The 13113-nt window shown below is 35.1% G+C and overlaps 1 protein-coding gene across 1 annotated transcript in view; it reads right to left on the minus strand.

The window, feature by feature from the left end:
* Window positions 1-758: 758 nt before the first annotated feature.
* Window positions 759-13113, minus strand: part of NFX1 (nuclear transcription factor, X-box binding 1) — a 76125-nt gene continuing 63770 nt past the window's right edge. The window contains 4 exon segments of the mRNA XM_033057520.1: window positions 759-4577; window positions 6052-6153; window positions 12331-12449; window positions 12451-12477. Of these exon segments, the coding sequence (XP_032913411.1) occupies window positions 4502-4577; window positions 6052-6153; window positions 12331-12449; window positions 12451-12477 (324 nt within the window). The 3' untranslated portion in view covers window positions 759-4501.

Raw genomic sequence — 13113 nt, forward strand, 5'->3', positions numbered from 1 at the left:
CCAGCGAGTCATTTTCTGCTAATGGCCCCTTGAGTCCCACTGTGGGACTGATAAAATTACTGCATCCCATTGGGAGATGCTCCAGCCATGGGGGAAGAGCCCAACATTTCTTACCAAGATAAAAACAGAGGTTTTGGGACACTAAGGGAGCCCCTTTCTCCACTGGACTCCAGAGGAAAACTGGATTTCTCCATATCACCACTGGACCTCCAGAGGGAAACTGCACCTTCTGCAGGAGCACTGCTTCCACTGAACCACATCTGTCACTGCAGGAGGATGCAGCCACCATTTAATGGGACTGCTACCAACATCCTGCCTGACAGGGTGTCAGGTTGTACTCTGACTTTGTCAGGGTTTGGAGTTTGTTTCTTTGTAGTACTGTATTTCTATTTTAATTTCCCTAGTAAAGAACTGTTATTCCTAATTCCCATATTTTTGCCTGAAAGCCCCTTGATTTCAAAATTATAATAATTTGGAGGGAGGGGGTTTACATTCTCCATTTCAAAGAGAAGTTCCTGCCTTTCTCAGCAGACATCTGTCCTCCAAACTAAAACAGCAACTTTTCATTATTTGTCCATATATAACCCGCACCTGATTATAAGCCGCACTTTGGGTTCAGACCAAGATTTTAGTCAAAATGGTGCGGCTTATAATCGTGAAATTACTGTACATTAGTCCTCACTTCCCATCCCCCCCACCTGCCTTACAGTCACCATTACAACTTAATGGTGAACAAACAACAATGAAGGGACCATAAGTTAAAATAATATATTTTATTGCCAAGTAGCATTTAGGCTGACATAATAAAGGGTTTTTCATATAACCAAAATGTACATTTCTATCCAGAATCATCTCTCCCGTAGCTCTGAATTCCAAGAATTCTCCACTTTCTGGGGAGCCCTCTTTACTTGCTTCATTCTCCACACAGCATTCATTTCAAAATCACTTCAAATCCAGGAAAACACATACTTTATTTAAAAATTTGAGGAAAAGAAACTTCCCAAATGTCCATTTAAATCTTTACTCTTATTTCTCTGTGACGTCTCAGTGTTCCAACTCTTGAGTATCAGGATGAAGTTTGCAAACAATTCCAAAGCACTGAATGTTAAATTTAGATTCATTTTGGGTTTATAAAGAAAGTAATTTTACATCAGTAACTTGACAAAATCAAGTTAAATATAAATCTTTCAACAAATGACAAATGTTGTAGAAAAACTTTGCTCATTTCCAGGCAGACACTGTAAAAACTGCCAGAGAAACAGCGATCTTGAAGTCTACTTATGTATCTTACACAATTTTAGGTTAAACCCAAATACTGAACATTCAGAGCACTTTAAATATGTTAAAGTATACAGACAGGCAACAGCACAGCCCAAATGCCAAACTATGTGCCTACTTTAAACACAATTTTAAAAGCACTTCATGAAGTTGCATGAATTCCAACTGGCATCACATAACTTATTTCAAAAGATGCTTACTGAAAAGTACTTTCTTTAAATATATTTACAGGAGACAATATTATTCTTAGGGCTGTGGAAAATTGCTAGCATACTGAAGCAATAAATTACAGTGCTGTCATCATGATTTTTGCCACTGACTTCACTGATACAAAGATTTCTTTTATCTATTTATTTTTCTATTAGATAAAAGGTGTAAACACCAGCTCGGATTTAAAAAATAGCTATTTGAAAAGTATTTCCACAAGGCACACGTGCAATATGAAGCTAAGTTATCACATATATCAAAACTCCAGCCTTTATTACTAGTCCATATGAAAGTCACTGATACATTGCAGCAAAAGCAAAACAAAACAGAGAGAACAGCACCACTGTTAGCCTTTGCTGAATTGTTTCTTAAGGCTATGCAGCTGAGCTCCAGGGAAAAAAAATCACTTTCATGGGTAAACATATGGTATCATATTTTCAATGAAGTACTAAAATCCATTAAAAAAAAAAAAATATTTGGTACTTGTGAATTGCTTCATAAGTACAGGTATGGCTCCAACAGCCACAATTTAGAGATGTGTAACATACAGATCTATAAAAATATTTTAACATTCACATAGTTAAGAGGCAAGTGATAAGAAGGATGACTTCTCAGTATGAACAGATTCAGTAATAATTATTAATCTTATCTTGAGAAATTGAGATTACCTCCATTTTCTTATTACAAGCAGTGGCAACTTGACTGCTGAAGTACATCTCACCAAAGCTCTCATTTTATGTTAATGCCATAATCTGATAAAAATTCCACTAAACAAAGCTGAAAATAATGCTAAAAAACCTTTTAGGTTTTAAATTTCAAATCAGAGGTGCAAATCTGATGGTTTTGGCCATAATCATGTGAAACTGAATACTTAATAGGTTTCATCTTTATTCTATTTATTATCAACTAAACCATTTTGGTTTTCTGTGATGTTAGGGCTACCTATAGTAAACCAGCTATGTGTGTACCTCCAGGATGCGTGTATCTGACCCAGTTCACTGGACATGTGTGCCAGTTCCTGTCTAGAACCTACCTTTGCAGTATAACTATACACATTCTTCCTGGAGGACTTACTAGCTTTAAGTCAGTGCTATGTTAACATAGCTCTGAGTTTCACAACCAGGAATAGCCTTTGTTTGGCCACATTGAGTCAGCACTTCTCTGCAAGCACTGGTACAGATACGCTCCTCGCAAGGAAGGGATTGAAGAAATATATTCCTGGAGGTAACTTATTTCTTCAGCTGAAGTTAGCAGTACACCTTGTAGGATAACCATAATTTGCTTAAGAAACTAAGGGCAATGTAAGACATTGATTTATTTTTCATATCTGATCAGAAAACATTAGACAAAAATAGTAAAACAAATTTAAATCACTACATACAAATTAAAAGCCTGAATACTCATGAAGTTACCTACTTTATCTGAAACACTTCAAATATTTAGTAACATTTATGACTGTATTTTTAAAAGTGTGAAATAATAAACTCCTACAAAAATAAACAATAATAGCATGCATTTTAATTTTCAAAACATCTGGTGGGACAGACATGGTTTGTGAGTTTTCTACTTGTTTTTCCATGTTTCATGAGCTGTACAATTGAATGTAGCTATGGAATGCTTCATAGTTAAGGCTCAGGGTCATAGGATAAATCTAAGTGAATCTAAGCATGAGTAAATGCCTTCCATTTTTTGGCAACAAATCTCACACTACAATGTAGTGAGCCCCCTTTTAGCACCAGTCTCTGATGCTAGACAGGGGACTCACCTCTAGTACTACTTGTAGCAGCCAAAAGGTGTAAGAAAGAGAGTGCATCAGTGTCAGAGTTCCTAAAGCTATTAATACAAAAAACCTTCTCCTCAGGAGAACAGATATTACTCAAATTCAGAGCTGTACCACCTTCTACTGATCAGACCTACAATCTCCTCTCCCAGAGAGCTACTCACCTATCTTAAATCAAGATCTGGAAACAATTCACCATCATGAGACCATTCCGGTGTCTTTCAGTGTTTCAACTGTCATCCCATTTTGTTAATGGCATTTTCCATAAAACAAAGATCTTCCATTGCCAAATAGTTTAGGTAGATGGTCTTATAAATTTTACAAGTATTATTCCAAATCCAAAACATACTTAAACCAAATTTGACACATTCATCATAAGTTTGCACTGTACAGAAAAAAAATATAAACCACAATAAAACCATGCACAGAACACCAAAGTAATACATGAAGTCTGATTTTGTTCAAGGTCTTGAATAAAAAAGTAGCAGTAGTAATATTAGTAATGTCATGTTGTGGGATTGGTTTTGTTGTTGCTCGGTTTGGGTTTTTTCCTTTATTCTTGTTTGTTTTTCTTTTTAAACACATCAAATTTGAGATAAATTAGAGTAAGTTTTAATTCCCCACCTTCCCCTTCTTCAGATTCCAAAGCAAGTATGTGCTCTTAATAGGCATTCACGTACATGTTTATACTTAAATTTTGTATTTCTTTCCATGTAGAAGAGTAACTCAAATTCTCAAATTTACTACAATAACACAAAAGTGAATTAATAAAACATGAAAATACTTTAAGAATATTCCAACCAGTGTTTTTATCACAGATTTTTTTCTAGTCCATTTTAAGCTGTGTGAGATACATCAAAATAAATATTTGAGATTTATTGTTCTTAATATTCAAAAAATATATTTGCTTACCACCAGTTCTCTCACTTCAAAGTCATTAATGAAAATCTACATTATTTTGACAGCACATTAGATACAAAATTGCACCAAACCCAAATTTAAAAAGCCATACTACTGTTAGGTATTATGCAGTTACATAAACTGTTGAAATGCTTCACTTTTTAAACTAGCATATCAATCTAACTTTAGATGTTAGATTATGAATATGTTGAACAACTGATCATTTGACAGATAATCCAAAAGCACCTCACACAATAACTTAGTATTTTCACCTCAAGCTTCTGTATCATAATCTATGTGATTCTGATTCATCTGATTGATTGTACATCAATCACTTCAGTCCTGGACATCAAAGTAGTCAATTACTGGCTCTTCCTTCAGTGGTTTGGATAAACCACTGTTTCCACTACTCCTGAAATTATAAGAATATTAGATATTACATAAATGAAAAACAAGATACAAAATAAACTGAATCACAAATTCCTGTAATGTCTCAGTGTGCATATATACACTGAATTGGTCAATAGCATGCACTTCTAAATTAAGTTTTATTTGAAGTACCTTAATGCTCCAGAAAGCCATTATTAACTGAATTTTGACAAAAAAATATGTTTGATTAAATTAATGTACATCAACATGTGTCTGAATAGATTAAATTCCTTTTGGGGTTTTAGCAGAAAATGTAATTTACCGGTAATATTTATACAAAAATGATACTGTCATGAAGATTAAATGTTCAAAAGGCCTTTTGAAAAGAAACAGCAAAAGAAATACTGTTAAAGTGAGCTGAAGATCAAATCTGCTTTCTTTCAAAAGCAAGAGTAACACAAAATACACAGTCATGGCAAATCCAAACACTGTAAAGATTTTTTTTTCAGTGAGGCAGCATGAGATCTTCCAAAACATTTTGTAGAATTAAACATTTCTAAAGAAACTTTATTTCTAGTAATGAAAAATAAATGGCTACAGCACTTTATTTAATTTTGCCACATAACTCCTTGGCATTAATTAGGGTCACTGAAGACAGCAATCCCACAGAAACAAAGAGTAGCAACTATTAAAAATGGACATTGAACTACACCTTAAGCAATCCTTTTAGAAATGTGTTTTGCTCATGATGCTTAGCTCTGAAGCAATTTCAATTTTCTTAGAAGAGCCTACTTTGTATTCCAGCAGCACATACCAACGTAGTTACTGCAACACTAAGCAGTCCCTTTCTGCAAGAGGTACTTGAACATTTCAGATGCTCATCTGGGAAAAATCTGTGAGCAAAACACTTCTCAAAGGTAAACCTGGACAAATAATAAGCCATCCATTGAAAAAAAATCATAACTATGAGATAACTACAAGTATCTGAAGCTGACAGATCATACAACGCAAAGACTGTTCCTTTTAAGACAATTCAAAAAGATGCCTTATGTATCCCATCTTCAGTAATTCTCACTATTTGACAAAAATAGGTAGTTCACCTTTAATCAACTGTGTGGTCACATCCTCACAAGAAAAAATACATTTACTATCCATGCAAATAAATAATTTTATGCCAGTAAGACATTACTCTTGGTAAAAGGTTTAAAAAAGGCATCCCCAAACCTTCAAAAAGAGCACTTTCTTCCCAACTATCTAATATTTAATAATTTTAAAACTCCGTAATATTTTTATACTACTACTCCTATACCACACAGTCATTCCTATGTTTTCTTATCACTTCATTTCAGGCTTAATTCTGTGGAAAGAACATCTTAGTGCATGCTGCAAGCTCCAAAGTTGTGTGTGGGTTAGGAAAAAAGAAGAAACAAGATATATGAAGTTGAAGCTCAGGAATATGTTCCTTGGGGAACTCAGCACAAAATTAAAATGTATGGTTTTAAATCCAAATTCCTTACTTATCTGTTTGTTTGTAATGAGGAAGAGGAGGTGCAGGCCTGCTCTGCATTTCTTTATCTATCACAGAAGTTAAGGTATTGCTTGGACAAATGGATTTCCCTCTAAAGAAATAAAAGAAAGATTATTTAGTTCAATAGGCAATCATACTCATTAAGAAATTGATAACGAGTAATATTTTTAAGTAGCAGTTTTGGTGTCAGAGCTCACACTTGTATTCTTAAATAATCTATGCAAATACTTAATTTTCCAACCATGGAGACCAACACTGCAAAAAGTACATTTTCATTACAAAAAATCTATCCAGTATTCTAAATGTCTTTTCACTGTCCATGAAAGATGTCTATGAAAGATGCAGAAGCAGCTTACTAGATTGGAGCATTGGTACCCAAACTCCTTTTCTGCATGTGAAGTCCACAACTCCTTTCTACTATGAAGTGCTCTAAATGATCAGCTGTTAAAATAGCAAAACTGGAATACTTATTCTCTAGGGCAACTTATCTGTTCTTTCAAGGAAAAGGCATAAATCAGAAGGAACAACTTAATAGCTTAACTCAGCACCACAAGAACACAGTTCACTGAATCTTTACAACATAATATCTAAAAGTTTGGAAGCACCTTCTCAAATGCTGGCAGTGAATCATGTTAAATTTGTTGATCACTGCACTCTACTAAGAATTACTCCCTCAATCAACATTGCCTCTTCCTTGTATGCACTTCCAGGTGAATCAGATCAGAGAAAAACATTACGCATTAGAGGGGGGAAATTAAAAAATCAGGTTCTTCTGTGCTTCTCACTAACGTTATTGCCACCAAACAATGAAGCATCACACTTGTGCCTGTCCCATCTGCAGTGTAAGGGTCACCCAAGGGCTATAGTTACAGGGCAGTATGTTCTCCAGTATAGGACAACAATGTACTTTAGCACGTATACTTAAATATTTTAGGCTGTGAATCACACTCTACTTCAGTTGGCAGTCTCCGCCCAAAGGCTGCAATTGCTGGAGAAAGATTTTTTTACATATATATATATGTAAAAAAATCTGAAAATAAACAACCCCCAACACCCAGGGGAAAAAAAAAGTCCTAGAAAGATCATTCCAAAAAGGCATCTAACTTAAAAAAAAAAAATCCAAATAATTACTAATCACACTGTAGGTTGTGGAAATGTCCTAAAATTTCCTCTAAATTCATGAGCAACTTTCAAGAGTGAGTTTGTCTAATTTCACTTGGATGATTTAACTGCAAGACTGAAAGAGCTTGCACTGTTAGCATCTTTCCCATTCACAGTTCCTTTTTATTCTCATCTGGGGGCAGATAAGCTGAATAGATTAAAATTCTTAAACCTCATCAAGGTTAATTTTTACCCTTCCTGCACTTTCTTCAAAACCCAGGCTACTGATATTTTCAGACCAAACTACTTCTTGTACACTAAATTAAACTGCATTCCTGAATGGTTTTTATTGGGTATTAGCAAAAGGTTCTTCACTCAGAGAGTTGCCAAGCATTAGAACAGGCTGACCAGGGAAGTGGTTGAGTCACCATCCTTGGAGGTATTAAAAAGATGTGTAGATATGGTGTTTAGGGACTTGGTTTAATGTAGACTTGACAGTACCACTGGACTCAAAAATCTTAAGGGTCTTTTCCCAATCTACATGATTCTATGTTGAGCACTAAATAAGGATGTTTCCTCCTTATTTACTTTATTCATGCATTTTTAGATATACTCCTCCAGATCATTAGATTCTCTGTGTTCACTAATTACTTTAAATTCCTACTCAATGAATACCAACACATGCATCTTGTTTCTTTCAAAATCACATACTGAATAGCAACAATGATGAAAGCAATGAGTCGCATATTGATATAACTACAGAAGTGTGCACATGTTGAGTTCCATGTTTTGTCACATACTTGATAATTCATACTTTTTCCCCATTTCCCCAAGAGCTCTAAACAGGTGAAATCTCACATCAGTACACAGATGATCACCACTTCTATTTCAGAGCTCACAAAAATTATGTATTTGTAGTATTTCCATTATCTTTATCATTTTTATTTCATAATGTCTTGTTTCTATCAGTCTGTATTTAAAGGGCAAATTTTTTTTATATTTTGGCAACACAGATGAAAAACTCCACAACATTTTCAAGGTAAGCCAAAAGTCCACTAAAATATTAGGTGGTGATTCCTATGCCCCTTTCAGTATCATTTTAAACAGTACTGACATTCTATTCCAATGAACTAAAAACTAAACTAAACTAAAAACTAAAACCTTACAAACACAGGCAACCAATTAAAAAAGCATTCCCATCCCCCCAACAGTGAAAGTTTTCATTATTTGGAAAAAAGGTTACTTGTCACGGGCCATAATTTTTTCAAGGTTATATTAAGTTTACATGCACACTCTAACAACAAGCATATTACAGTCCTATCAGTTAAGAACAGTTCATTTTCCTCTCCTGTCTAAAATGGTTTAGAAGTCCTTCTCTCCCTTAGCTCTAAGCCTGCCATAAAAAGCCCAATGCTCACACCAACTAGTTCAATTACAATTCAACTGCAGAGTTCTAACTGGAAAAAGACAACAGTGGTAGATGGGAGGGTATTCTGTTGTCTTCTTTCATTTTTATCAACTGTGATATGCAAAAACATGGAAAGTAAATTGCCAGGAGGTAATTAAGCAAAACAAAAAAGTAAGGCTGGAAAGACCTTCAACAACTAAAGTAAGGTGTCTGTCCTTACTCTAGAATATCAGACTAAATCTTGCTTGTATAGTAAACAAGAAAATAAATCACAGCTCTGAAATGCCAAACAGAAACAGAACACTTGGAAGAATACATGTGCAGTAATTTTATACTAATTAGCTAAAAAATTAAAAAAACAAAAAAACCAAAAAAACCCAAACTTACTGAAAAAAGATAATGTTCCTGCATTTCAAGAAAGTAAATCAGCAGTTCTAAAAATGGTCCCAGGATGTAGAGAGTCAACCTTTAAAAATCAGGAGGGATCAAAGCCTTGTGAACAATTAGAGGTGACTCTGGAACCAAATTTGCTTAGGTCCAAGGCCTAGATCTGTTTTAGGTTTGACAAAATTTAGCATCCAAAAAAAAAAAACCAAAAAAAACCCCAACAAACAAAAAAACCCAACCAAACAAAAAAAAACCACCAAAAAAAACCCCAAAAACAAAAAACCCAAAAAAACCCCTAACCATCCCCACCCCCCCCCCCCCAAAAAAAAACCCCCAGATACAATACCAGCAAACTGGTAATGAAATCTCATGAAACCATGGGGGATTTAGAGACAAAAATCCATCAACTTACACTCCAGGAAAATTAACACCACTTTCTGTATACATTGATGGCACATTGATTGGTTAGAGAGAAAAAAAAAAAAAAAAGAGAGACAAAACACTCACATTTAGCCCATGTGGAAAAACCCTAAACAACTGAACTAAACTAAACAGATGTACAATGGGGAAAAAAACCTTTGATTAACTAATTACCAGAAATAAGAAAGAAAGCAGACCCTACCTAACCAGCCATGGCTATCTACCTTCAGTTGTGAAAGAACTGGTAGGAACTGGTAGTTGTGGTAGGAAAACAAAAGGCTCTGCAAGCATTTTGGTCATTTTGATATTAAAGTTGTCACTGCCATTCTTCATTTCACTAACTTATTCCCAAAGTAAGGAAAAGTCAAATGTCTGCTTCAAGCAACAAAGCTGAGATGACATTTTTAACAGCAGTACAGGGAAAAGTATGAATATAAACGATCTGCTGATTTTAAGGCACTGCTACTGCTGACAGGATGGCCTGTTGTATAAAACTGAAATGTGGAATGATCAAATAAGGATGTTTTATGTTGTTGCAGGGGATTTAATTTCTTTAGATCTTTGATCCTGCGAATCTTGCATAGTCTACATTTGATAACCATTTCCAAACCATTTTCAGATGGATCTCAATGGAAGGAAATAAAATCCTGGGTGAAAAAAAATAACACAGGACATGTCAACGAAACTGTGGCAGCATGTGACTTTCTCAGTGAGAACCATGTGGGACCTTGTCACCTTCTTGAGAAGTCCCCTTGTTTGTGAGGAAAAACTGAGCCTAATGTTCTTCCTGGAAGTAACAGGAAAAGGATGGGTCTTACAGGGATGACTGCCCTCAAAACCACTTCTAGGGTGTCTCAAATCCATACAAGCTGCTTAAACGCTGGCCACTACATAAAAACAAGCAAATACCACATTAACAGGCTCTGGAATGCAGAGTTATTTGGAGAAGGAGGAAATTTTTACTCATTTGAGTAAAAAACTTCAAAAAACCACTGACAGGTACAGTGAAACACCACTGTGTAATTTGAAAGGAAAGATTTACCCTTCTCATCATAGCAGTCTGGATATTACCTCTGAACCTAGTTCAGAAAGAATCTGATATTGCAACTGTTCAAATGATGGTGACTGCAAAGCTGACCAACAGGTCAGCACAGAGAAAGGCACTTGCAAGTATTCACTCAGGGTCTCACATTTCAAATTACACCAGAACTATAATTCAGATCAAGCTTAACAGTCAATACTGGCGATGATCTTCTCTGTGGTTATATATGGGCAATGCTGATTGATGACTGAGTGATTCTAATGCAGGTAATATGACCAACTTTTACTGACGGTGATGGAGGCAGAGGCTGAGGGCAAAGTTTGCCCCTAGATCTCTAGAATAGGACAAAGCCTGGTTGGAGGAAGTGAGATTTTCTCCCCTTCTAACAGACTGGAATAGGGATATTAACATTTGAATGACACAATGGTGAAGTATGAAGGGAAGGAATGGTCTTTCTGCCTGAACAATTTTCATTTATTTATACATGAAAGAGCCCAAGATAAAAATCCAAAGGCATTTCTGAGACAGAATGAAACAGTACCATTTTGACCTTCTGGTAATTACTAGCTCTGGAAGTTGAAGAAGCCATTGTGAAATACTCCAAAAATATCATCCTAGAACTTGAGCTATTACTCATGTGAGGATACAATGTTTTACATATCTTGAAGAAGTGGCAAATAAAAAGAAAATTCAAATAAGCTTTGGAAGAACCCATTAAAATAAGAAATACTGCTATGCAGCTGATGAACAGTAGACCACTCAAGTGTCTTTTAAGAGTGGCAGTATTGAAATACAAGCATATGCATTCTGCAGTGTGCTATTCCGTGAAAAACACAAGAGAAGGAGCAAGTGTGCAATCTGTCCTAAAACCATATAGAGGAAGGCCTCCCATTCTCAAGCTGCAGAATGTCCTTTTGCTTTTAAAGCATAATCATTTGCCCTGCTCCTTTTATCATCCTTACTAATTTCTTATCTGCCCCTCTCCCCTATTTCTTTATTTTTTTAAAATAAGTGTTTTCAAATATAAACTCTGCTCATCTTCTTTTACTTGAAACAAAAAGTATCTTATATTTTAAGATCAAAGTAATGTTCCATCTCTCTTGGAAGAAATCAAGATTGTAGCTAAGATGAACAAGCTCAGGAATAGCTCGTGGCACTCTAATAGCATGATAGATGAGAGACTTCTTATGACTGCAGTCAGTATTTACAGTTTAAAACAACTGGTTGTCACATAATCACAATTTGACAGTGCTAAACTAAATATGCTGCTGAGTAAGGAGCACAATTAATGAAGCCCCAGAAGCTTTCCCATACTATTTCTCTAGGGCAATCAGCTTGTTTCTTCCCGAGGTATGTTCCCTTCATTTTCCTCTCTACTATGAACTGCCTTCTGTGAGTGTTCTCCAAAACATCTCATTTTTGCTATGAAATCTCTTCCATTTGCAGTCATTCCAGCTCCTTCTCTGCCTATTAACTAAAGAGGGAGGAAGTTCATACAGATGGAGAAATATGTTACAATAACCAGATTTTTTTCAAAGGTGGTGTAAATTTAAGTATGATTTCTCAACCCAACAATTAGTTTCCACAAAATTTTATCACATACATTATTTTTGATACCTCTATCAAATCTAGCTGATTGTCGACAAAGAGTTACTGATAAGATGAATGGAAAACAATCTTGCAACATATTTTCCTAGCTTTTTTATTTCTAATGGTGCTTTCTCTGAAGATCTACTTGAGTAAATGAGCCCATGAAACTATCAATTCAAAAACTGCTTTAAAAATTTTCTACTCGAAATTACTGCATTTTTGCAACTTGCACTGTAAATAAACTCCTAGCAAGTGGTAAAAACCCATCCAATTATTTAAACTATACTGTAAAAATTTGAAAACAACAATGAATTACATACTTCACTGCAGTGATAACAACATTGCGCTTTGGTTCGTTGTCATAGCTCACACTTTCAATGCCATAAACCTGAGCTAATTCATGGATGATTCTGCGGTGATCTCTGTTCATTGGTGGGTAAACAATGACTCTTCTTTGTATGCTTGCCCTGAATTCAACAGAAGAGGTTAAGAAAGAAGAAAAAAACAAAGGTGAAGTTTTCCTTCAGGAGAGCCGGGGTGAAATTAAACAATGTAAAAAAGTGCTTCTACCTCTAAAATTTTGCTGGTATGACAAAATCAAAACCACAAATTGCTAAGACTTCAGTATTGACAGTAAACTAATCTGAAATTATTCATTTAATTCCCCAAAATTAAATTGTATGTTTTTATCACCTCAAAGTTCACACACACACCCACAATAGGGGTATTTTTAGTTTGAAATACAAATCATGATTACAATCATTCTACTTCCATCCCAAAAAGCAATACAAAATTATTTTTACTAGAATTTGCATTTTTCAAAATGATCTGCCAAGTTAACATCAGATCCAATTTTATTTTGCACACTGGTTTCACAATGCACCTATTGCAGATAGCTACAAAGATGTCAAATTTACAAATCACTTTCCTCTACCAAAAAAGCTATTTATCTGGAAGTTCCTCATGTAGATTCTTTATTAAATAAAACCCCAAAGTTCTATTTTTAATCAGTTAACGAAGATGGATAATACTTGATTCAACACTGATTATTATATCAACAGAGAAAGAACAAACAAAAAAAGTAGGGGCCCTGTGAGCCCATG

The sequence above is a fragment of the Catharus ustulatus genome, chromosome 1 (genome assembly GCF_009819885.2).
Source record: "Catharus ustulatus isolate bCatUst1 chromosome 1, bCatUst1.pri.v2, whole genome shotgun sequence".
NCBI lineage: Eukaryota > Metazoa > Chordata > Aves > Passeriformes > Turdidae > Catharus > Catharus ustulatus.